Here is a 26,779-nt window from a genome sequence, read left to right on the forward strand (position 1 = left end):
ATGTTTTAAAATCGGCTAAAATAATACTGAACAAGTAACAAACTGTCTGATGGTTTGACTTGATCCAAGAATAAACTGAATTAAAGGAGGGGCATTCTTTGCATGATTGACTACTTTCAAATTCTGACGATGTATAGACCATTTATTAGGGGTTTTATATATAAACACTCTTAAAATTACATTTTGCATGTAATTTCAGGGGGCTGCATAAACCCCAGGTTAGGAATTTTCAATATTAAAGGACCTCATAGTGTTCAGTAATATTATTTCATATAACCAATTTTGCATGAGTAGCAGATAATATAAGACTGTAGGGCTAATAATTTCCTAGATTGAAAATTTTTTATCTTGCCAATTAAGGGTGGATCCCTAAGCTCAGAAAATCAACTGGTTGAAGGGTAGGGCTAATGTTCTCATAAAAATGACCAGACAGCTATCCAACTAGAATTCATTTCCTGCAGAGGAGCTGAAGTGGTACCTAGAGGCAGTGTTACGGTTTTCCTTAAAAAACAGTTCTCTTTTACAGTCTGTGGGCAAATGATTGAAGCTCAAAAGTTCAATACTGTAAAGCAAGACCATGTAATTTTAGTCTAAAAAAATTGTTCAACCAGTTGTCCTCAATCACTCATAGTTGTCATGACAATTTTATTGACGTGATGATAAACATTTTAGCTTAAATCAATAAAATTAGTCTTCCAGTTAATGGCAAAATGGTTTTCTAGTTCTTTTAATTGAATTTACATACTACATTGGGTTAAAAATAAGAACATTTGCTAAACTGGGCTATCTGGTTTTAAAACAGTTCATCTTAAGCTTTTTGATGGTGATTACATACCGTAAATTCTTCCCCGTTTTTGGCACAAATAGTGTCATCTGCATATAAAAAAACTTATTCTTTCTGTTCATCACTCATTCATTCAACAAATATTCATTAAGCTTTAGGGCATATTAGTGAACAATCCAGACGTAATCCTTGACTCACAGAGTTGACACTGAAGTGGGACAATGTAGGGATAGACTGAAAGATCTAATTCAAAAGCAATTTTATGATATCAAAATAGAAGATAAAAAAGGTGGTCAAAATGAAGCTGAATAGGGACAATATGTATTTCTCTTTTGTCCTATCCAAAATCATTTGACCGTCTAGAGATCGTTTTAAGAAACAAACCACCAATTCTTGTAGTGGCGCCGTGGTAAAGACTCAGTTTCACAGCTTTGGGTTTATGCTGAGCTCATTTGGCTTAGCTCATAACCAATTATTTTTCAGACAGCTTAAGGCTGAGGAGAAAAAAGATGGCAAAGGATCTAATATTGACCCCACAAATATTTCTTCATTAAGATGATACAAGGGATAATAATTATCTATGTCTAAAGTTCCTGTGCTGTTTCTATGGAATCTTTATTTTTTCTTTTTTTGAGATGGAGTTTCACTCTTGTTGCTCAGGCTGGAGTGCAATGGCGTGATCTTGGCTCACTGCAGCCTCCATCTCCCGGGTTCAAGTGATTCTCCTGCCTCAGCCTCCCGAGTAGGTGGGATTATAGGCACCTGCCACCACGCCCAGCTAATTTTTTGTATTTTTAGTAGAGACGGGGTTTCACCAGGTTCACCAGGCTGGTTTCGAACTCCTGACTTAAGGTGATCCACCTGCCTCTGCCTCCCAAAGTGCTGGGATTACAGGCATAAGCCACCAAGCCCGCCCAGAATCTTTTTTAAACTTTAAATAAACTTTTAATTGTGTTTATTTTTATTTTTTATTTATTTATTTTTTTGAGACGGAGTCTTGTTGTTGCCCAGGCTGGAGTGCAGTGGCACGATCCTGGCTCACTGCAGGGTCCACCCCCCGGGGTTCATGCCATTCACCTGCCTCAGCCTCCTGCGTAGCTGGGATTACAGGCGCCCGCCACCTCGCCCAGCTAATTTTTTGTATTTTTAGTAGAGACAGGGTTTCACCGTGTTAGCCAGGATGGTCTCAATCTCCTGACCTCGTGATCCGCCCGCCTTGGCCTCCCAAAGTGCTGGGATTACAGGCGTGAGCCACCGCGCCTGGCCTAATTGTGTTTATTTTTTAAATTTTTATTTTAGGTTCAGGAGTACACATGCAGGTTTGTTCTATAGGTAAACTCATTTCACGGGGGTTTGTTGTACAGATTATTTTGTCACCCTGGTACTAAGCCTAGTACTCAATAGTTATTTTTCCTGATCCTCTCCCTGTTTCCACTCTCCACCATCAAGTAGGCCTCAGTGTCTGTTGTTCCCCATTTTGTGTCCATGAGTTCTCATCATCTAGCTCCCACTTCAGTGAGAACATGCGGTATTCGGTTTTCTGTTCCTGTGTTGGTTTGCTAGGGATAATGGCCTCCACCTCCATCCATGTTCCTGCAAAAGACATGATCTCATTCTTTTTATGGCTGCATAGCATTCCATGGTGTATATGGACCACATTTTCTTTATCCAGTCTGTTATGATGGGCATTTAGGTTGATTCCATGTCTTTGCTATTGTGAATAGTGCTGCAGTGAACATTCATGTGCATGTGTCTTTATGGTAGGATGATTTATATTCCCCTGAGCATATACTCAGACATGGGATTGCTGGGTCGAATAGTAATTCTGTTTTTAGCTCTTTGAGGAATTGCCACACTGTTCCACAATGGTTGAACTAATTTACACTGCCAGCAACAGTGTATAAGCATTCCCTTTTCTCTGCAACCTCGCCAGCATCTGTTATATTTTGACTTTTTAATAACAGTCCTTCTGACTGGTGTGAGATGGTATCTCATTGTGGTTTGATAGCATTTCTCTAATGATCAGTGATATTGAGCTTTTTTTTCGTACGCTTGTTGGCTGCATGTATGACTTCTTTTGAAAAGTGTCTGTTCATGTCCTTTGCCCACTTTTTAATGTTTTTCTTCTTGTAAATTTGATAAACTTTTCATTTTAAAATAGTTTTAAATTTGCAGAGAAGTTGCAAGGATGGCACAGAGTTCCTATATACCTCTCACCATTTTTTTTTTCTTTTTTTTGGCAAGGTCTCGCTCTGTCAGTGGTGCAATCACGGCTCACTGCAGCTTCAATGGGCTCAATTGATCCTCCTATCTCAGCCTCCCAAATAGCTGGAACTACAGGTGTGGTGTACACCACCACTCCTAGATAATTTTTGTATTTTTTGTAGAGTCAGGATTGCACTCCATTGCTCAAGCTGGTCTCCAACTCCTGGACCCAAGTGATCTGCCTGAGTCAGCCTCCCAAGTGCTGGGATTACAGGCCTGAACCACTGTGCCTGGCCCCATGTTTATTCTCATTGTTAATATCTTAACATATGTGTCACAACTAATACACTGAAACCAATACAACTAAACTTCCTATTTTATTCAGATTTCAGTAGTTTTTCCCTAAGCTCCTTTTATTGTTGTTCCAGGATCCCACGTTACACTGAGTTGTCATGTCTTCTGAGGTTCCTGTGGGTTGTGACAATGTCTCAGACCATGTTTTTGATGACCTTGACAATTTTGAGTACTGGTCAGGTATATTGCAAAATGCCCCTCAGTTTGCGTTTGCCTGATGTCTTTGTTAGACTGGGATTATAGGTTTTTGGGATGAAGACCACAGAGGTAAAGTACCATACTCAACGAGTCATACCAAGGGCACATGTCATTGACGTGACTTGCCATTGGTGGTGTTTAACCTTGGCTAAGGTAGTGTTTGCCAATTTTCTCCATTGTAAAGTTTCTTTCCACTTTCTTTCTATATTATATCCTCTGGAAAGAAGTCACTAAGCATAACCCATACTTGAGAATGGGTAGTTATCTTGTACCTTCTTGAGGAGGGAATATCTACATAAATCATTTAGAATTCTTTGTATGGAGGCTTCCCCCACTTTCACTCTCCCTTCCTTCCTTTTTTCCCTCCTTTCATCATTTATTTATATCAGTATGGATTTATGAACATTTGTTTATACTTTGGTTTATAATCCAACACTACATTATCGATTTGTTCAAATCAATCCAGCTTTGGCCACTAGGAGCTCAGTAAGATGCTCCAGACTCATATATTTCTGCGCCAGCCTTAGAATTAGCCATTTCTCCAAGAAGCCCTGGCTCATTTTATTGGAGAATGATATTGGAAACCAAAGTTGGGGTATTAGGTCTATCTATAGAATTTTGACCTGATAGCACCAGGACAGTTCCTGGATGTCAGGGTCTGCTATTCTTTCTCAGAAAGCATCCCTGACATTTTCCTTGAAAGGCGACTAAATATAAGCAATAAAGAAAAATGGTTGCTAATGAAACTAATGTAAGTTAAGGTTGTGTTGGCAGAATGTGTGTAAAAATGAGAGGAACTACACTGATCCTGCTCACCTGAAAAATCTTTGTTCCATTTGGTCAGAGTTTAGAGGAATATTAACAAATTGTAGCACTTCAGATGGAGCTGACCAGATTCATAAATTCTAGAAACTACATTATCAGTAGAATGATGAAAGAAACTGGATATTTGACCTCAAAAGACTTAAGGTGGATGACATAGTTGTATATAAAATACTTTATGTTCCATAAGGCAGACTGATGATGCCAGATGGATGAAAGTTATTCACCTAATTATTCACTGATTTTTCACCCAATGTAAGTAAGCACTGTCTGACAATTAGTTTAATCATGCTAGAATGAGCTCTCCCATGTGGTAAAAGTCTCATTACTGAGATTGTTGAAGCTACTTTTATCTGTGCTCACTGAATTCCACACTTTTATTCTTTTGACTTTCTTTTCATTCAGTTGGTTAGCAAAAGTTTTAGTTTGAAAGCTTCAAATTTTGTCTCACCTGACTAATGTAAGAAAATATACCATCCTCCTCTCAGCCGGCAGGATCGGGTAGGCATCATGTCCCCTAGGGCTCAGGGGTGGTGTGAGAGTATAGGATGTGATGAGAGACAGAGACTTAGAGTTAGTGACATTGTGAGAAAGATTCATTCACTCACTGTGTGGTGGCTGGAATTATAATATGCAAACTTGGGTGAATCTGTCTACCAAGTGCAAGTGTCTGTATTAAGGAACATTACTGCTCTCCATCAACTTACACTTATTTGTCTATTAAATAGCTGCTACATAATAATCTGCCCTGTTTTACCTTTCTTCTTGATGATGGGCAAAATACATGGAAGAAGAAAGGTTCACAGACATCACAAATTATCTAGATTACAGTCCTGATCAATCTGAGACATTTAGTTGTACTACATACAAAAATGATACTCAAGGAAGTAATACTATTTCCACACCTTGGTTATATTCATGTAGTAGTATTTATGCCTCACCATTTTGGAGAAAATCTATCATGTTATGAAGTAAATACATTTAAACTAACATGTTGTCTGTGTTGAGCATTACTTGTATAGTATTTTGTTGGCTGAATCTTCCCTCTGAGCTCAGTACTTTGCTGCATTTGCAGAGCTCAAGGGAAAGACTGCCAGTAGCTGAGGCCACCATCACATTATCTAATAATTTATTTCCTGAGATACTGAGTACAATAATTAATGAGATATGGTCTCTAACTTGTTCTTAGAGAGCTTATAGTCTACAAAATGGAGCAAAGATTCATTGTTCTTAGCCATGGACACTTTACATCAATTCTGGGTATACTGAAGTGTACCTAAGATGTATCTGGTATTTTTTGTATGAGCATCTCATTGTTGTATGCTCCTACCCATGCTTAGGGTTTCTTGTGAAGGAAAGAAACAAATTAGGCCTTCTAGTATCTTCTTGAGGGTGGCAGACTAGAGAAAGGGATTCAGGAGAGAAAAAAGCTCACTGATAAGCTGATGCATGTTATCTACTCCTATGGGGCACAAAAGGATGGGCATCTGGGCCAGGGTGAGAAGCCGCCAATCAAAGGTGAACTGGCAACTCGTTCTAATTAGAACAATAACAATAGCTGCAACCTCTATCCCTCAATGAAGATGTTACTGTCTTCACAGACAGGATAATGGAAAATCCCTAGAGGAATGTGAGTTGGGGGAAGAGGAGGAGGAGGAAAGAAGGAGGAAAATGTGGGTCCATTGAGGTGATAGAGCCTGCTCTTATCTAATAATGAAAGAACCTATCTGTTTTCCCAACCCTGTATTCAATGGCATCATGTTGGTAGCTTGAGATTGGTAATAGTGGCAGTATTTATACCATGTGAATTGGTGAGAACATGATGTAAATCAGGGCTTTTCCCTCCTGGAGAGCTAGTTGTTTACATTTACCAGTACACTGCTGAGTGTGCCCCACGGGCCCAGAATCTAGACTCAAATTCCAGTTTATTTTCCTAAGAAACAGGTCCTTGTCTCTCTGATCCCTGGACATGAACTCATGTCCTTTGTGACTTCCAGGCTGGAGGAGGGGTGTGAAGGGAATGAAGGCAGGAGAGGAAGACTTTATAATGGCATCCAGGGACACAGATTTGCTCTATGTCCAGCATAAAGGCATTTATCTCCTATTCTTTGACAAGATACCTCTACCACCAAACGAGGGAAAACACTTCCCCCATTACACCTTTCCCTTCCCCATTAAAGATGAGAAGTAGCATTAGTTTGCTTTGTATATTTATATATTAAGAGTAAAACCAGCTGTAGTTTTCTTTTTCTTTTTTACCATTTAGCTCATGACTAACGTTTGCTTTTATAGCAGAGAAAACATAATTTTATTTTGACCAACATATTTGTTGCAGAGTTATTGTTTATCTTGCTGCCCAATATTCATATATACTTGCTTCTGATAATAGCACCCTGATTCCCCACACTATCCATATGTTTTGGATGGAGTTGCCCTGCTTCTGGCTCCAGGAATAGGCAGTACTCAGCCATGGCCAAAGTCATGGTGAATGGCTCAGGACTACTGTAAGCATGTGGGCAATCAGGGGTCCTGAGATGCATAGGCAGTTGCAGAAACCACAGAGGCACAGGCATCAACCTAAGAGAATGTAAGCCAGGAGCTGCTAGGGAAGAAGATCCTACTCATATAGTTTTAGTCCTTAGATCTAGCAATGCCTGTAGTCTAAATTCCTCCTAGATTTGATAGATATAGAGCCTGTAAGAAATTTTTTTTCTGACTTAAACTAGTTGGAATAGTTCACATGCAACCAACAGAGTCCTAACTGATGTACTATGTTTTACAATTTCACTTAATAAAATTGGTAGCGTTTCCAAAGAAACTGATGACAACTCTTCTGATATTACACGTTGATGTTTTCCATAAAAATAAATTATATGTCCTTTTATTTTTATAGTATTTTACTAAAATATTTATACTAAAATACTTATTCTAAAATATTGGCTTTACATATGTATAAAGATATATTCAGCTAAACAATTACAAGCTGATTTTATTTCAAAAAGTCTCTACAGTATATTACGTAGGAATACTCTTTTTTGGTGCATCCACAATTTTAACTGCTTTCACCCTCTGCAAGGCTCCTCCTCGAATGGGCAGTTTTTTAAGAGCAATATCTGTATCAGCCAGAGGTCCTCCTACTAATCGGGCAGGAGTGCTTTCCACTGTTACTACCCCACCAGAGGGCACCTAAAAAAGGCAAAAGGTAAATATCTAAAAGTCCATTTACATAATTTTCAACAAGAGAAAAACTCATTCATCCTTCAGCTTACTTTTGAAAAGACACAAATGTAATGAGTAACTAGGAGGCAGTTATGGTATAATAGAAAGATAAGGGCATCGGAGCCAGGAAAAGTAGGTTTGAATTCTATTTCTATTGCTTATCAGCTTTGTAACTGGGGGCAAATTAAGTCTAGCAGAGGATACCAGGAACACTTGGGATCTACTTGCCAGGAAAAGGAAGCACTGCATCTTTTCTGTTAAAGAGATATAAGGACAGTTATAAGCTGACTAGTGTTTATAGCAGTTTCTTAGAAATCCTGGAGGGCTGGGCCTACTCTAAACCAGAACTGGGCAAAAGTGGATATACGTTGGAGATAAATATGCCTTAATGATATGAAATTTGAACAGCAAAAAGAAAAAATGTGAGATGAAAATTCCATAGACATAATATTTTGGGGGCCTAAGTTTTTTTTTTATTAATTTTTTTAACTTCTAATTTGTAAATTTAAAATTTTTTTGAACAGTTTTATTGAGATGTAATTCAATACCACATAATCTATCCATTTAAAGTGTAAAATTCAATGGTTTTCAGTATATTGCACCATTGTTCAAACACTCTAAATTTAATGTCTATTAAGAAAATGTTATGGAGAAAGAATCTTACCGTTGTGTTAAGGCCTTTAATATCTGTTTGGTGAAATATTGCATTTTGTGGTCGTTTATGGTATCTGGAGGCTTCTATAGCTTTTTCTTGCAGTCTTTTTGCTTTCTGAGGATTTTTAAATTAGAAAGAAAATATTAATTGCTATTAAATCAGTAATGATGGTACTTACAATGAAAAACATATTTAATTGTGTCTGGCTTATGCTTTGACTGTTTATTAGATAGTGCTGAAATCTGCATTTACTCATTTAGACTAAAAAGACAGTTATTAGTAAGTTAGATACTTTGCACATTGAAGAAGACTCCAGTCAACTAAAAGTCTTCCAGAGATTTCTGGAAGTACTGGTCATATATGACCAAGGAGTCAAGCAGATCCTGAAGAAATCAGGTTCAATTTTTAGCACATAATTTAATAAGCTATTAAATTTATATCAGGTGATGCATGTTGCAAAATATGTTGCATAAATTATCAACTGATTACACTTGTTTTAAGCATTCAGAATAATATAAATTATGTAATTCACTGCAGTTATATTTAAGCTATTTGAAGTTATTTTCAAGGTATTTGCTACACTAAACAAGTGAAATGTGAAGTAATAAACGACCTGCAGGAAAGCAGCTGATTTTCATTAACTAGTGCTAAAAATACAGTCAGTTATGAAGACATTTTATAAGTAGAGTTGGGAAGAACTTTCAGTGAAAAGGGAGATAACTTGGTACCTTGAGTGAGATTGTTCTTAACTTTGGTTTTGCTATCTTAATATGGTTCCACTGTCTTTGTGGACTAACTTAACATTTAGCAATTTTATATCTACAGGAAGTATTGGAACATTAGGTAAAGTGTATCCAAAGTATCAGAAATGAAGGAGAGATTTTTTAAAAAATGTATCCAAGATATTAATGGAAAAGGGTGGGGAAAAGTAATGAAATTCTGGAAATCCATGGTGTTTCTCACATATTTCAAGTGAACGATTAGCACTATACATTTTTTAGATTAGTTTCTAGCTTACAGTTGAAGTAGCTTACCACATTTTTCTACAAAGGGATATTTATCCCCAATTCACATTTAAGTTTTAACATAATGCTTCTTTTGGTGATCACAGAGGGGAAAGCTCTTGGGGGACAGAGTAATACAAAATAGTTGCTCTTTGTGTCCTTTACTTTGTCTTTCACAGAAAAGAAATCAATGAATAAGCAGGTTCAGAATGGAAAGCAGAACACATTTTCCTGCTCATTCCTGGCTATCATCTTCTTCTTTATGTAGGTCAACAACATCAGCCTTGTTTCTCCCTGATAAACCAAATGAAACTCAAAGCAGCATCTTCTGTAACTGTGAAATGCAGTTTCACTTATCACTCTAAATTGCATACGAGCATCTAATAGTGTTGGTATTATATGGAAAGGTCACTAGGAAAAACTGAATGAATATTTGTTCCTGAAAAAATCTGTCTGTAAGAGTTGGCTATTTGTTGTGGATACTATAATACATTAAAAATCCTACCTTTAACGTTTTAGCATTTGATGTTCTAGCCAAAAAATTTTCCCATGATTTATTAGCCAGCTCTCTTTGCTTGTGCGTGGCCTGTATCTGAAATGAGAAAGATAATTAAGTTTCAGTTTCTTTTTTTTTTTGAGACAGAATCTCACTCTGTCACCCAGGCTGGAGTACTGGCATGTCTCAAGTATCTCTCTGCCTTTTAAAAATTTAAGACTGTAGAAATAAAATTATAATGCAAAAAAACAGCATTGAATATAGGAACTCAATGTCAAACTCCATAGTTTCTTTTAAAACTGCACAGAGACACTGAAAATAACTCTAAGAGAAAACCACAAAATAACTCAAGGCTGAAACACCCACAAGTAAGAAAAATACATCTTATGGATAACTTCATCTGGGTTTATACATTGAAATTATTATCTTGAGCCTTAATGGTATCTGTGGCTTACTTTCTTATTGATATATAATAGTTGTACATATTTATGGCATACATGTGATATTTTTATATGTGCACACAATGTGTAATGATCAGGGTAATTGGGATATCCATCCCCTTAAACACTTATCATTTCTTTGTGTTAGGAGCATTCCAAGTCTTCTGGGTATTTTGAAATGTACAACAAATTGTTGTTACTATAGTTGCCCTACTGTGCTATTGAACAACAGAACTTATTCTATCTAACTGTATTTTTGTGCCCATTAACCAACCTATCTTCATTCTCCCTCCTCACTATCTATGTAGCTTACTTTTGCATATACTTTTTGTTCATTTTGCACATCTTGGCGTGCTTGGCTTTCAATTATCTCACTTTGCAGAGAAGCAACCATCTTTCCAATATTTTCTGATGCTGTTGTAATAGCTTCCAAAGCTTTTTTATCTGTAGTGACTGGTCTTAATTTTTCTAATTTTATTTCTTCATATATTTCATTCCATATTTCTCCAATCTGTTACAATAAAGTTTAACAAAGTTAAATTAACCAAAAATAAATGATGCAATTGTACAATTATACAATTTTTTTATATGGTTAGTCACTCCTGTTAACACTTAAACTTTTCCTAAATTACTTCCTGGTAATAAGTGCATTGGGAATGATTGAGGGTACCAGCTACATTTGAGTACTCAGTAGGAATTTATCAAATGTTTTTCAATGGTATGTTATTCATGGATAAGGCTCTCCTATGCCTAGTTCACTGCCATCATCACCATCATCACTGCCCTCTAGTTTATAGTTACCTTGATTTCACAGCTGCAGAAACTGCTGATTTATTCTCATCTTTTTGAACTACCGTTACATTCCTCCCTAAAGCCCTGTATTGAAGGCTAGGTCAAGATGAACTTTTAGGAGAATGAACATGGGGATTACTAGGACCCTGGAACCCAGCCACCCTGAGAAAGGGGCCCTGCCCCTCACCTTCTAGCTAAGGCAAATTATAATGGAATCTCAAGCTTTTAACTCCATGGTTCCATCATGCCAGTGGCTCCATCTCATATTCTAGGCTGTCTAGAAGTTAATGTTCTTGACTGTATTTAGAATTAGAGAAAAAAGAGCAGAGTTGTGCAGCAGAAGTGTGCTGGACCCATAAAATTAAAGAAAAAAATTATATATCTATGATAAGGAAAAAACTCATCTTTGGGCTGAATGGAGTGGGTGGATCACTTGAGCCTAGGAGTTTGAGGGCAGCCTGAGAAACACAGTGAGACCTTGTCTCTACCCCGCCCCGCCTGCCCCCCCCAAAAAAAGGCTGGGTATGGGGGTACACACTTGTAGTCCCAGCTACTTGGGAAGATGAGGCTGGAGGATCAAATGAGCCTGGGAGGTTGAGCCTGCAGTGAGTTGTGATCATGCAACTGCACTTTAGGCTAGGTGACAGAGTGAGACTCTGCCTCAAAAAAAAAAAAAAAAAAAAAGAAGAAGGAAAGAAAGAAAGAAAGAAAATAGAGGTTTACTCATTTACAACATTCAAATATACAGTACTAATATTAGTAGAAGGAGAATGTTAACTTAAAAACACTTTCTTGAGACTTCAAAAGTACTGACAAAAATATAACTAGCAAGGTAAGTAACCTACTATCTTTTAATCAAGATTGGATCATAATATAATGATAAAATAATACTTTAATAAGTATTAATAATTTATTTTAATAAGTAATAACTTATTTAATTTCAACTCCAAAGAGAAGAAACTGTATGGCCAGGCTGGTCTCGAACCCCAGACCTTGGGTGACCTACCCACCTCGGCCTCCCAAGGTGCTGGGATTGCAGGCATGAGAATACAAAAATTAAAATACAAAAATTAGCTGGGTGTGGTGGCGGGTGCCTGTCATCCCAACTACTTGGGAGGCTGAGGCAGGAGAGTCACTTGAACCTGGGAGGCAGAGGTTGCACTGAGCCAAGATCATGCCATTGTACTGCAGCCTGGGTGATGAGCAAAATCTCCAACTCAAAAAAAAAAAAAATTTTTTTTTTTGCTAGGCTTCTGAATAGTTTTATATCAGTTTTTTTTTTTTTTTTTTTTTTTTTTTTTTTTTTTTTTGAGATGGAGTCTCGCTCTGTTGCCCAGGCTGGAGTGCAGTGGTGCAATCTCGGCTCACTGCAAGCTCCACCTTCCAGGTTCACGTCATTCTCCTGCCTCAGCCTGCTGAGTAGCTGGGACTAGAGGTGCCTGCCACCACATCCAGCTAATTTTTGTATTTTTAGTAGAGATGGGGTTTCACCATGTTAGCCAGGATGGTTTTGATCTCCTGATCTTGTTATCCGCCTGCCTTGGCCTCCCAGAGTGCTGGGATTACAGGTGTGAGCCACCATGCCTGGCTTACATCAGTTTTGTACATCTTCTTTCATGAACTAAGTTGGATGAAATCTTATCCCATGAAAAACACCCAATCATGGGATGGGTGTATGGTGTGTTTCTTCAACAGCATCAGATGCAAAACGAAAAATAAAAACTATACAGTATGTAGATGATTGCTTACAACCATGAATAGATCTTTTATTTTCCAGTTAATTTTTTGCTATCTAGATTTTAATAATCAGGTTATTAAAAAGATACTTACTTTAAAATCAAGATATCTATGTATGATACAAAGGGTGACAAAATCTTCAGCAGATAGGCCAGGTAAATTTTCAAAATCTAAAATAAAGTTTATAAAGACAGAATTACTTTAGCAGGGCAAGTGATTCTAAGAAATATCTATCTATCTATCTATCTATCTATCTATCTATCTATCCATCATCTATCTTAAAACACATGCTAAGTTACTTTTGACTTCATCTTGATTTATGAAAAAGTTAATTCTGTGAGTAGCTTGTGAGTAGGCTTCCTTCTATAACACATTTCTGCCAGGTCATCCAATATATAGGAATCATTTCTTTCTGTGTTGTAGTCAGACAGTAATATCTTACTTCAGAAGCCGAAGAGTGTTTGATAAGCTTTTTCCTTAATAGAAAGCAAAGACTTAAAAAAAAAAAAAACTCAAGTGACTCAGAATGTCAGTATTTTAAGCTTAATCATCTAAACTAACTGTCCTTAATCCTATCTGCACTATTGGAATTGCCTGGGGAGCTTTAAAAAATACTAGTGCCTGGATCCCACACACAGAGATTCTGATTTAATTGGTGAGGGGTGCAGTTTGGGAATTGGGGTAACAATGGAAAATGAATTTCTCTGTATAAAGAGGCTTTTGCTCATTATATTTGAAAAACTGACTCCAAAGTAAAATCAGTATGTATACTTAGCAAAACAGACTCTTGCACATTTGAAGAGAACTTCTTACCTAGTTTGCCCAATATAGCATAAATTTTTGCTCTAATATTCTCAGAAACATCCATAACCGCAATAGATGGGCAGTTAGCAGGCAGTGGGATGATTTTTTGCTCTTCTTGAAAGCTAGTAAATAGAGGTTTTTTTGTATCTAATCATTGGATAGCATGAAAATAGAAAAGGGACAGATAAAAACCATAGTAAACAAATACTTAATTTTGAGATTTTAGTCTAGATAACATAAAATATATAAAAATATTGTAGCAAAAAAATAGTGCCTATTACATGGTTACACTTTTGAAATAATAATTAAGCAGCTATTTCTTCCCCACTCTGTGGCAAAATTTAGAGCCTTCATTTTTATTGTTTATGTAAAATATTAAAATTTCACAAAATTACTTTTTAAAAGTAAAACTTCTATGTAAATAATTTTAAAAATTTTGAAATCCAGAACTTGAGTAATGTCAGTTTAATAGTGATGTAACCTTGTTTACTTTTGGTTTCTATATATTATGCTATAAATATAAAAACTATTTTATGATGCTATAGGTCAAAACTCAGAAACGATAAAAATGGATTGAAGATACAAGTCATCAGAAGGGGAAGTATTTACATTTAAAAATAAACAATACTTAAGGAAACATATCTAAAAATAATAAGAACCATCTATGACAAACCCACAGCCAGCATTATACGGAATGGAGAAAAGCTGGAAGCATTCCCTTTGTAAACTGGCACAAGACAGGCATGCGCTCTTTCACCACATGGTATTGGAAATCTTGGCCAGAGCAATAAAGCAAGAGAAAGAAAAAAAAAAGCATCCAAACAGGAAGAGAGGAAGTCAAACTATCCCTGTTTGCAGATGACATGAGTCTGTATCTAGAAAACTCCATAGTCTCAGGCCAAAAGCTCCTTTAGCTGATAAACAACTTTAGCAAAGTTGTGGGACATGAAATCAATGTACAAAAGTCACTAGCATTCCTACACACCAACAGCCAAGCCAACAGCCAAGTCAGAAACACAATCCCATTCACAATTTTCATAAAAAGAATAAAATACCTAGGAACACAGCTAACCAGGGAACTGAAAGATCTCTATGACGAGAATTACAAAATACTGCTTAAAGCAATCAGAGATGACACAAACAAATAGAGAAACATCCCATGCTCAAGGATAGGAAGAATCAATATCATTAAAATGGTTATACTGCCCAAAGCAATTTACAGATTCAATACTATTTCTATAAAACTATCAACAACAATCTTCACATAACTAGAGAAAACTATTTAAAAAATCATAAGGAACCACAAAGAGCCCCAATAGCCAAGGAAATCCTAAACAAAAAGAGCAGCACTAGAGGCATCACGTTACCTAAGTTCAAACTAAACTACAAGACCACAGTAACCAAACAGCGTAGTACTGGTAAAAAAACAGACACAGTTCAATGGAACAGAATAGAGAGCCCAGAAATAAGGCTACATACCTACAACTACTTGATCTTCAACAAAGCTGACAGAAACAAGCAATGGGGAAATAACTCCCTATTTAATAAATGGTGCTGGGATAACTGGCAAGCCATATGCAGAAAATTGAAACTGGACCTCTTCCTTATACCATACAGAAAAATCAACTCAAGTTGTATTAAAGACTTAAATGTAAAACCCAAAACTATAAGAACCCTGGAAGACAACCTAGGCAATACCAACCTGGACTTAGGAATGAGCAAAGATTTCATGACAAAGATGCCAAAAGGAATCACAACACAAGCAAAAATTGACAAATGGGATCTAATTAAACTTAATAACTTCTGCACAGTAAAAGAAACTATCAACAGGATGAAAAGCCAACCAACAGAATGGGAGAAAATTTTTGCAAACTATGCATCTGACAGAGGTCTAATATCCAGCATCTATAAGGAACTTAAACAAATATATAAGAAAAAACACAACCCCATTCAAAAGTGGGCAAAGGACATGAACAGACACTTTTCAAAAGAAGTCATACATGCAGGCAACAAGCATATGAAAAAAGCTCAATATCACTGATTATTAGAAAAATGCGGGGGGTGGAGCCAAGATGGCCAAATAGGAACAGCTCTGGTCTACAGCTCCCAGCGTGAGTGACACAGAAGACAGGTGATTTCTGCAATTCCGTTTGAGGTACTGGGTTCATCTCACTAGGGAGTGCCAAACAGTGGGTGCAGGACAGTCAGTGCAGCACACTGTGTGCGAGCTGAAGCAGGGTGAGGCATTGCCTCACTCGGGAAGTGCAAGGGGTCAGGGAGTTCCCTTTCCTAGTCAAAGAAAGGGGTAACAGACGGCACCTGGAAAATCGGGTCAGTCCCACCCTAATACTGCACTTTTCCAATGGGCCTGGAAAATGGCACACCAGGAGATTGTGTCCCGCACCTGGCTGGGAGGGTCCTATGCCCATGGAATCTCGCTGTTTGCTAGCACAGCAGTCTGAGATCAAACTGCAAGGTGGCAGCGAGGCTCGGGGTGGGGCGCCCGCCATTGCCCAGGCTTGCTTAGGTAAACAAAGCAGCCAGGAAGCTCGAACTGGGTGGAGCCCACCACAACTCAAGGAGGCCTGCCTGCCTCTGTAGGCTTCACCTCTGGGGGCAGGGCAAAGACAAACAAAAATTCAGCAGGAACCTCTGCAGACTTAAAAGTCCCTGTCTGACAGCTTTGAAGAGAATAGTGGGTCTCCCAGTGCGCAGCTGGAGATCTACGGACAGACTGCCTCCTAAAGTGGGTCCCTGACCCCCAAGCAGCCTAACTGGGAGGCATGCCCCAGTAGGGACAGACTGACACCTCACTCGGCCAGGTACTCCTCTGAGACAAAACTTCCAGAGGAACTATCAGACAGCTGAATTTGTGGTCTCACAAAAATCCACTGTTCTGCAGCCACTGCTACTGACACTCAGCCAAACAGGGTCTGGAGTGGACCTCTAGCAAACTCCAACAGACCTGCAGCTGAGGGTCCTGTCTGGTAGAAGGAAAACTAACAAACAGAAAGGACATACACACCAAAAACCCATCTGTACATCACCATCATCAAAGACCAAAAGTAGATAAAACCACAAAGATGGGGAAAAAACGGAGCAGAAAAACTGGAAACTCTAAAAAGCAGAGCACCTCTCCTCCTCCAAATGAATGCAGTTCCTCACCAGCAACGGAACAAAGCTGGATGGAGAATGACTTTGACGAGTTGAGACAAGACGACTTCAGACGATCAAACTACTCCAAGCTACGGGAGGAAATTCAAAACAATAGCAAAGAAGTTAAAAACTTTGAAAAAAAATTAGACGAATGGATAACTAGAATAACCAATGGAGAGAAGGGCTTAAAGGAGCTGATGGAGCTGAAAGCCAAGTTTCGAGAACTATGCGAAGATTGCAGAAGCCTCGGGAGCCGATGCGATCAACTGGAAGAAAGGGTATCAGCAATGGAAGATGAAATGAATCAAATGAAGTGAGAAGGGAAGTTTAGAGAAAAAAGAATAAAAAGAAACAAACAAAGCCTCCAAGAAATTTGGGACTATGTGAAAAGACCAAACCTACGTCTGATTGGTGTACCTGAAAATGACGGGGAGAATGGAATCAAGTTGGAAAACACTCTGCAAGATATTATCCAGGAGAACTTCCCCAATCTAGCAAGGCAGGCCAACATTCAGATTCAGGAAATACAGAGAATGAATACAAAGATACTCCTCGAGAAGAGCAACTCCAAGACACTTAATTGTCAGATTCACCAAAGTTGAAATGAAGGAAAAAATGTTAAGGGCAGCCAGAGAGAAAGGTCGGGTTACCCACAAAGGGAAGCCCATCAGACTAACAGCTGATCTCTAGGCAGAAACTCTACAAGCCAGAAGAGAGTGGGGGCTGATATTCAACATTCTTAAAGAAAAGAATTTTCAACCCAGAATTTCATATCCAGCCAAACTAAGCTTCATAAGTGAAGGAGAAATAAAATACTTTACAGACAAGCAAATGCTGAGTGATTTTGTCACCACCAGGCCTGCCCTAAAAGAGCTCCTGAAGGAAGCACTAAACAGGGAAAGGAACAACCGGTACCAGCCACTGCAAAATCATGCCAAATTGTAAAGACCATTGAGGCTAGGAAGAAACTGCATCAACTAATGAGCAAAATAACCAACTAACATCAAAATGACAGGATCAAATTCACACATAACAATATTAACTTTAAATGTAAATGGGCTAAATGCTTCAATAAAAAGACACAGACTGGCAAACTGGATAAGGAGTCAAGACCCATCAGTGTGCTGTATTCAGGAAACCCATCTCACGTGCAGAGACACACATAGACTCAAAATAAAGGGATGGAGGAAGATCTATCAAGCAAATGGAAAACAAAAAAAGGCAGGGGTTGCAATCCTAGTCTCTGATAAAATAGACTTTAAACCACCAAAGATCAAAAGAGACAAAGAAGGCCATTACATAATGGTAAAGGGATCAATTCAACAAGAAGAGCTAACTATCCTAAATATATATGCACCCAACACAGGAGCACCTAGATTCATAAAGCAAGTCCTGAGTGACCTATAAAGGGACTTAAACTCCCACACAATAATAATGGGAGCTTTTAACACCCCATTGTCAACATTACACAGATCAACGAGACAGAAAGTTAACAAGAGTATCTAGGAATTGAACTCAGCTCTGCACAAAGTGGACCTAACAGACATCTACAGAACTCTCCACCCCAAATCAACACAATATACATTTTTTTCAGCACCACAACACACCTATTCCAAAATTGACCACATAGTTGGAAGTAAAGCTCTCCTCAGCAAATGGAAAAGAACAGAAATTATAACAAACTGTCTCTCAGACCACAGTGCAATCAAACTAGAACTCAGGATTAAGAAACTCACTCCAAACCACTCAACTACATGGAAACTGAACAACCTGCTCCTGAATGAATACTGGGTACATAACTAAATGAAGCCAGAAATAAAGATGTTCTTTGAAACCAACGAGAACAAAGACACAACATACCAGAATCTCTGGGACACATTCAAAGCAGTGTGTAGAGGGAAATTTATAGCACTAAACGCCCACAAGAGAAAGCAGGAAAGATCCAAAATTGACACCCTAACATCACAATTAAAAGAACTAGAAAAGCAAGAGCAAACATGTTCAAAAGCTAGCAGAAGGCTAGAAATAACTAAAATCAGAGCAGAACTGAAGGAAATAGAGACACAAAAAACCCTTCAAAAAATTAGTGAATCCAGGAGCTGGTTTTTTGAAAAGATCAACAAAATTGATAGACTGCTAGCAAGACTAATAAAGAAGAAAAGAGAGAAGAATCAAATAGATGCAATAAAAAATGGTAAAGGGGATATCACCACCGATCCCACAGAAATACAATCTACCATCAGAGAATACTACAAACACCTCTATGCAAATAAACTAGAAAATCTAGAAGAAATGGATAAATTCCTCGACAAATACACCCTCCCAAGACTAAAACAGGAAGAAGTTGAATCTCTGAATAGACCAATAACAGGTTCTGAAATTGTGGCAATAATCAATAGCTTACCAACCAAAAAGAGTCCAGGAACTGATAGATTCACAGCCGAATTCTACCAGAGGTACAAGGAGGAACTGGTACCATTCCTTTTGAAACTATTCCAATCGATAGAAAAAGAGGGAATCCTCCCTAACACATTTTATGAGGCCAGCATCATCCTGATACCAAAGCCTGGCAGAGACACAACCAAAAAAGAGAATTTCAGACCAATATCCTTGATGAACATTGATGCAAAAATCCTCAATAAAATACTGGCAAACCGACTCCAGCAACACATCAAAAAGCTTATACAACATGATCGAGTGGGCTTCATCCCTGGGATGCAAGGCTGGTTTAACATACGCAAATCAATAAATGTAATCCAGCATATAAACAGAACCAAAGACAAAAACCACATGATTATCTCAAAAGATGCAGAAAAAGCCTTTGACAAAATTCAACAACCCTTCATGCTAAAAACTCTCAATAAATTAGGTATTGATGGGACGTATCTCAAAATAATAAGAGCTATCTATGACAAACCCACAGCCAATATCATACTGAATGGGCAAAAACTGGAAGCATTCCCTTTGAAAATGGGCACAAGACAGGGATGCCCTCTCTCACCACTCCTATTCAACACAGTGCTGGAAGTTGTGGCCAGGGCAATCAGGCAGGAGAAGGAAATAAAGGGTATTCAATTAGGAAAAGAGGGAGTCAAACTGTCCCTGTTTGCAGATGACATGATTGTATATCTAGGAAACCCCATTGTATCAGCCCAAAATCTCCTCAAGCTGATAAGCAACTTCAGCAAAGTCTCAGGATACAAAATCAATGTACAAAAATCTCAAGCATTCTTGTACACCAATCACAGACAAACAGAGAGCCAAATCATGAGTGAACTCTCATTCACAATTGCTTCAAAGAGAATAAAATACCTAGGAATCCAACTTACAAGGGACGTGAAGGACCTCTTCAAGGAGAACTACAAACCACTGCTCAATGAAATAAAAGAGGATACAAACAAATGGAAGAACATTCCATGCTCATGGGTTGAAAGAATCAGTATCATGAAAATGGCCATACTGCCCAAGGTAATTTATAGATACAATGCCATCCCCATCAAGCTACCAATGACTTTCTTCACAGAATTGGAAAAAACTACTTTAAAGTTCATATGGAACCAAAAAAGAGCCCAAATTGCCAAGTCTATCCCAACCCAAAAGAACAAAGCTGGAGGCATCACACTACCTGACTTCAAACTATACTACAAGGCTACAGTAGCCAACACAGCATGGTACTGGTACCGCAACAGAGACATAGATCAATGGAACAGAACAGAGCCCTCAGAAATGATGCCACATATCTACAACTATCTGATCTTTGACAAACCTGACAAAAACAAGAAATGGGGAAACGATTCCCTGTTTAATAAATGGTGCTGGGAAAACTGGCTAGCCACATAGAGAAAGCTGAAACTGGATCCCTTCCTTACACCTTATACAAAAATTAATTCAAGATGGTTTAAAGACTTACATGTTAGACCCAAAACCATAAAAACCCTAGAAGAAAACCTAGGCAACACCATTCAGGACACAGGCATGGGCAAGGACTTCATGTCTAAAACACCAAAAGCAATGGCAACAAAAGCCAAAATTGACAAATGGGATCTAATTAAACTAAAGAGCTTCTGCACAGCAAAAGAAACTACCATCAGAGAGAACAGGCAACCTACAGAATGTGAGAAAATTTTCGCAACCTACTCATCTGACAAAGGGCTAATATCCAGAATCTACAATGAACTCAAACAAATTTACAAGAAAAAAACAATCCCATCAAAAAGTGGGCGAAGGACATGAACAGACACTTCTCAAAAGAAGACATTTATGCAGCCAAAAAACACATGAAAAAATGCTCATCATCAATAGCCATCAGAAAAATGCAAATCAAAACCACAATGAGATACCATCTCACACCAGTTAGAATGGTGATCATTAAAAAGTCAGGAAACAACAGGTGCTGGAGAGGATGTGGAGAAATATGAACACTTTTACACTGTTGGTGGGACTGTAAACTAGTTCAACCATTGTGGAAGTCAGTGTGGCGATTCCTCAGGGATCTAGAACTAGAAATACCATTTGACCCAGCCATCCCATTACTGGGTATATACCCAAAGGACTATAAATCATGCTGCTATAAAGACACATGCACACGTATGTTTATTGCGGCACTATTCACAATAGCAAAGACTTGGAACCAACCCAAATGTCCAACAACGCTAGACTGGATTAAGAAAATGTGGCACATATACACCATGGAATACTATGCAGCCATAAAAAAGGATGAGTTCATGTCCTTTGTAGGGACATGGATGAAACTGGAAACCATCATTCTCAGTAAACTATTGCAAGGACAAAAAACCAAACACTGCATGTTCTCACTCATAGGTGGGAATTGAACAATGAGAACACATGGACACAGGAAGGGGAACATCACACTCCGGGGACTGTTGTCGGGTGGGGGGATGGGGGAGGGACAGTATTAGGAGATATACCTAATGCTAAATGATGAGTTAATGGGTGCAGCACACCAACATGGCACATGGATATATATGTAACAAACCAGCACATTGTGCACCAGTACCCTAAAACTTAAAGTATAATAATAATAAAAAAAATACAAAAATAAAATAAAAGGAAAAATGAACAGAAATGTATAAAATGCCAAAATATTATTTTGAAGCAATCTATTTACATCTCAATGAAATATTATCGAATCTATCTGTAAAAGCAGAAAACCCAAAGAAGCATCTTTAGGAACTACTTTAATTTTTTTTAGTTAAAGAATATAATTAAATACCATTTCTTAAAAATATTCTCTAAAAATATGAACCTACTACTAATTTACTTAGTTTTCTTCCAGTCACTTAGGATAGCAAATTTTTCAAACCCTTGTAAAAAAAAACAAAAAAACAAAAAAAAAAAACTTTAGACAAAGGGGTGAAAGGCCTGATGCCTTCCTAATACCATTTAAAGATCTTTAAAAAAATATACATTAATTGCTTCTACTAACAATTATAAATATACTCACCAATGATCTTCCCATTTTTATCACGTTTTACTCCTAGTTCTTTTTCCTCCTTTCTCCATAATTTAATTAAAAGACTAGCAGCTGTCTGATCCTTCTTCCCTTGCCAAGCATTGACATGAGCTGCAGTTTTGGGATTATCACAAAATTCAACCATTATTCCAAGTATTAGATTACAGAATTTTTTTTGGTTCAACTTTAGCAAGGAAACAGAAAAGGAAAAAAGTTGCAATAAATATTAAGAATTATTGTCTTCAAAAAAAAAGAGAGAAACACTTGTATTATCATTAAGTTTCTTCTAAACTCAGAGTCAGGAAAATCTCCTGTTAAAATGGACACCCATTGTAATCGCTATATTTTCAAACATTAGAAATTTAAAAGGATAAAATGTTTTAATATAATTCTGAAGTCATTATAAACATATATTATGACCAAAATGTGACTGATGTGGTTGAGTTGGAAAAAGGAGATTTGCAAAAATAAGATGTTCATTTTAAGTGGCGAAGCTCAGTAGTGTTATACAGAGTTCTCGGTAATTACAGGATCTTTCCAATTTATATGCTTTTTAAGGCTTGTAAAGATTCATACTAACTGTAATCTCTTTGTTATTAAGAGAGTAACTGATGGTAACTGCAAATGACAATCACATATGAAAATAAAACAAGATGTAATTTGGTTTTGTGGCAATCATCATCCATAAAAGAGTATTTAAGGATTCAAAAAAATTCTATTATAAAGCATATTTCCTTTATTTTGCTACAAGTAGTTTTCAGCACACCAAAATTTAGGTATAGAAAATTCCATCCAGGTGGAAGGGTGGCGAATGTTCAAATTCATATGTGTGGTAGTGATTCTTGGAAAGAATTTGAGGTCCCCAAAGGTGTATTTTTGGGCAAATGAAACCATAAACTCCGACTGGCTTCTGCAGATGCCAAAGGGCTCTTTTTCAGCTAACCCTGGGAAGGCTCTGTGGGAGGGAGGTCGGAGCCAGCTGTTTCTCGATCGTTGATATATCTTTGGATTTTATTTGTACATTAATGATATTAACACTCCAGTCGGGGGTGGGGAGTCCCTGATGCTAGGGCTGGGGTGGGTGGAGTTTGAAGACTCTTGGGAAAGCCTCTCCTGGGGCCACTGTTGGGGGTGGGAGTGAGCCCACCACAGTGGCCACTGGCAGGCCCCCACTTCAGGCCCAAGTCCTGGGATGGGGGGAACAGTCACTGGGTCTCAGATTCTGAGACTGTTGTTTAGCTTACCTTTCTGCTAGGATTGGCTTCCCACAGAGGGCAGGGCCCATCCTAAGCAGCTTCCAAGTCCCACAAAGGTGGCTTGTGGGAGGATTTGGAAGGAGCTGCATTGTGGGCGGGGAGTGTGTGGGTTGAGGTCATACCAGCAAGTAGACTAGGAACTGAGCCCAGGAAAGGGGGATGTTTTCCTGGTGTTTGGATGGTCAGCTGGGAGTGTCCATCGTCAGGGGAAGATCAAACACAGGTGCACTCAGCTGCCCAGGGCCTCTGGGTCACTTGCCTTGACTTGCAACTTGCTTTGAACATCACGACCAAAGCAGCAGGTTCTGTGGTCTCTCAAACTGATTTTTATTTGCCTCTCTGGCTGCAAGACTGCCTGGAACCGCCTGAGGCCTATGCATCTGAACAAGTGGGTCTCTCCCATGGGCACCAGGAGTGGGTGCCAGCCAGCCCCGAGGATTCCCAGCACCCCACCTATGGTCTGGCCAGCATAGGCTTGCTAGTTCCTTCTTGGTCAGAGGCAGCTGCATGGAGGAGGGAGGCCAAGGGTTCGGTCTAAGCTGTGCCCTGCCACCTGGCAGGAGGCCTACTCACAGCCCAAGTCATGGAAACAGGCTGGAGCAGCCCAGGAGATGGGCCCAAGATGTTCTGGATCCCTTGGGTCCTAGTGTTATGTTCCAGTCTTCCCACCTGTGCTCAGGATGCATCCCTGGGATCCAGCCCCCAAGGAAGCCCCTGCTGGGATGGTGTCATCTATGAGTTTTGAACCAGTGTGGTATGGTCCTTGGGAGCCCTGCTCTGAGCTTGCCACACTGCTGAGAGCACCCACTGTCCTGTCCAGAGTGTCAGTGGTCCTGACCCCCAATGTGGGCAGGGGCTGGGCAGGAGGGTAGGGTCTGCCGTGGGTTCAGAGGACCCTACCTCCTGGCTGGTTTACCTGCTGTTGCCCATTTTCTCTGGGTACTGCTGGCCAGAGGACTTTAGCTTACCCCTGAAGAGCCTGTCCATGTCATTTTCCTACTGCCATAGACACCCTAAGCCCAGGGCCCCTTGAGGCCCAGACTCAGCCTGCCCACTGGTGCCGGAGATGGAGTGGAGTGGGCCTAGATCCGAGGGATGCTACCTCTCCCTTTCCCACTTGAGGACCCTGGGGAGAGATGGGGGCGGGGAAAATGGAGGTATGAATTTGGGGTAAAAGGAAGTGAGATCTCCGCTTGCAGGTCAGCCCCAGCCTTGCAGGGCAGGCTGACTTGACTCAGGCCCTGTGAGATAGAGGGCGAAGCCTGGCCCCGCCCACAGATCCCCTGCTCCTGTTGTATTCTGTTGTAAATCATTTGGCAAGACTATTTTAGTAACTGCTGCCTAACTTCCCTGTGTTCTATTTGAGAGGCGCCTGTCTAGATAAAGTTGTCTTGAAATTAAAAAAAAAAAAAAGAAAAAAGAAAATTCCATCCAGAGCAATGGCCTCCATAATCTAATTCTTCTATGTGAAATACTTTTTGTTGATTAACTTTTACAGTATACTGTTATTTGAATATAGCAAAGGAAATATGTAAGCTTTTGTTTCAATTGCAAACATCAGCAGTTTCCTTTTATAAAATGAAAGGATAATAATATTACCTGCAAAGGGTTATTATGAGTTATATGAGACTCGCTGGCACATAGTAAGCTCTCATTAACATTTAACCATTATTAGCAGTTATCATTACATACTTTATATTTCAGCAGAATGGTATTAAGCAAAACACTCACGGAAATGAGTTTTTTTATTTCTCTACTTCAGGAGACAGGCAAATGTGAAAGATTGAAATTGATATAAAATTTTCATTAAATAATATTTGTAATTTGCAATTAATTTGGTTGAATCAGCATTAAAATACTCTAATATTCATAATAACAGTAAACACAGGAATAATGTTAGGCACTATATTTAATCCATAATATATATGTATGCATGCACACTTAGATGCACACACAGACATACAATCACTCATTTAATCCTTCCAACAATACAATAAGATATATAATGTTATCTCTGTTTTACAGGTGAAGAAGTCGAAAAGAGAGAAATGAACTAACTTTCAGGGAGGTTAAGGGGCACAAATAATTTTAGCACTTTTGCTAAGTCAAAGTAGGTTTGTTATTCTGTTAATAAAATCAAGAATGGTGGCAATCATAGAATCACAGACAGGGAGCTGGCTAGAACTTTGTGTGAGAACCTCTCTCAAAGTTTTATTGAAACAAAATTGTATGTTTCCTCCCATATCATCCTGACTATGGATTCCAGTTAGAATTGAGGCTAGTAAGGGGCTACATTCTTTTTTTTTTTTTTTTTTTTTTTTTTTTTTTTTTTTTTTTTGAGACATAGTCTCGCTCTGTTGCCCAGGCTGGAGTGCAGTGGAGCAATCTCGGCTCACTGCAAGCTCCGCCTCCCGGGTTCACGCCATTCTCCTGCCTCAGCCTCTCCTAGTAGCTGGGACTACAGGCGCCCACCACCACGCCTGGCTAATTTTTTGTATTTTTAGTAGAGATGGGGTTTCACCGTGGTCTCGATCTCCTGACCTCGTGATCCGCCCACCTCGGCCTCCCAAAGTGCTGGGATTACAAGCGTGAGCCACCACGCCCGGCTAAGGGGCTACATTCTTCACAGCTGCTAGATGGCACTGTCTCTACTGGAAGGCCTCGCTTGCTCACATCTGCTCATTCTGCAAAACAATGGTCCATGACTCACTAGACTTCACGTTACCTCCAAATAATACATAGTTCTTTAAAAATGCTCATCTTTGATCCTTGTCTAACGTGGCCCTTACCTTTTAATATCAGGGGAAGAAACTAGAAGTTATTAATAAATGACTATGGGTTTTCATATGGTCGAGCTCTTCACCAACTGTTTCTTAGCAGGTTGATGGAGTACAAAGAAAAAACAAATTCTTTGTTCCCGTGTATTTGAAAACATTGAAAAAACACTGGTAAAATGATTTTCCAACCAGAGGAATTTTCAGAGCCTTTAAAACACTGTGTTTTATGAATCTCTAGGAGCAATTTTGTTTAAGACTGTACCTTTGAACATGATTTGGGGCACATTTATTCATAGAATTGTGCTCTGTGGCATTCAGTTTGGAAAAGGTCTTTATTAGACATATTTGTCTTTTGTCTTATGATTGTTATAGCCATACTTACTGCTAACAAATCCAAAAGGAGAAAAATGCCTTCCTTTTCAAGAAAATAATCCTCTGAAGGATAACATCCCAAAATACAGCACCTTAAATTAAAAGAAAGTTATTCATTTGACATTTATTGTTAAACTGAATTTGTACAGCTTTATTTTTATCAAAGCATTTTCAAAGAATATGTTTTCTTCATTTTCTTAAATCAAGTAGCTAATGTTTTTACCTAAAAAAAAAA

The 26,779-nt window shown here is 38.6% G+C and overlaps 1 protein-coding gene across 5 annotated transcripts in view; it reads right to left on the bottom strand.

The window, feature by feature from the left end:
* Nucleotides 1-7,334: 7,334 nt before the first annotated feature.
* CFAP69 (cilia and flagella associated protein 69) overlaps nt 7,335-26,779 on the bottom strand; it is a 73,486-nt gene continuing 54,041 nt past the window's right edge. For 3 of the 5 annotated variants that reach the window (XM_055272763.2, XM_055272762.2, XM_063636403.1), the window contains 8 exons: nt 26,555-26,636; nt 22,131-22,323; nt 13,520-13,657; nt 12,800-12,876; nt 10,491-10,688; nt 9,747-9,833; nt 8,247-8,351; nt 7,335-7,549 (listed from right to left, as the gene is read on the bottom strand). In XM_055272763.2, the coding sequence (XP_055128738.1) occupies nt 7,379-7,549; nt 8,247-8,351; nt 9,747-9,833; nt 10,491-10,688; nt 12,800-12,876; nt 13,520-13,657; nt 22,131-22,323; nt 26,555-26,636 (1,051 nt within the window). In that variant the 3' untranslated portion in view covers nt 7,335-7,378. The remainder of the gene's footprint in view (nt 7,550-8,246; nt 8,352-9,746; nt 9,834-10,490; nt 10,689-12,799; nt 12,877-13,519; nt 13,658-22,130; nt 22,324-26,554; nt 26,637-26,779) is intronic. The other 2 variants (XM_055272764.2, XM_063636402.1) reach the window with 2 other exon arrangements.

This window comes from Symphalangus syndactylus, chromosome 3 (assembly GCF_028878055.3).
Source record: "Symphalangus syndactylus isolate Jambi chromosome 3, NHGRI_mSymSyn1-v2.1_pri, whole genome shotgun sequence".
Taxonomy (NCBI): Eukaryota; Metazoa; Chordata; class Mammalia; order Primates; family Hylobatidae; genus Symphalangus; species Symphalangus syndactylus.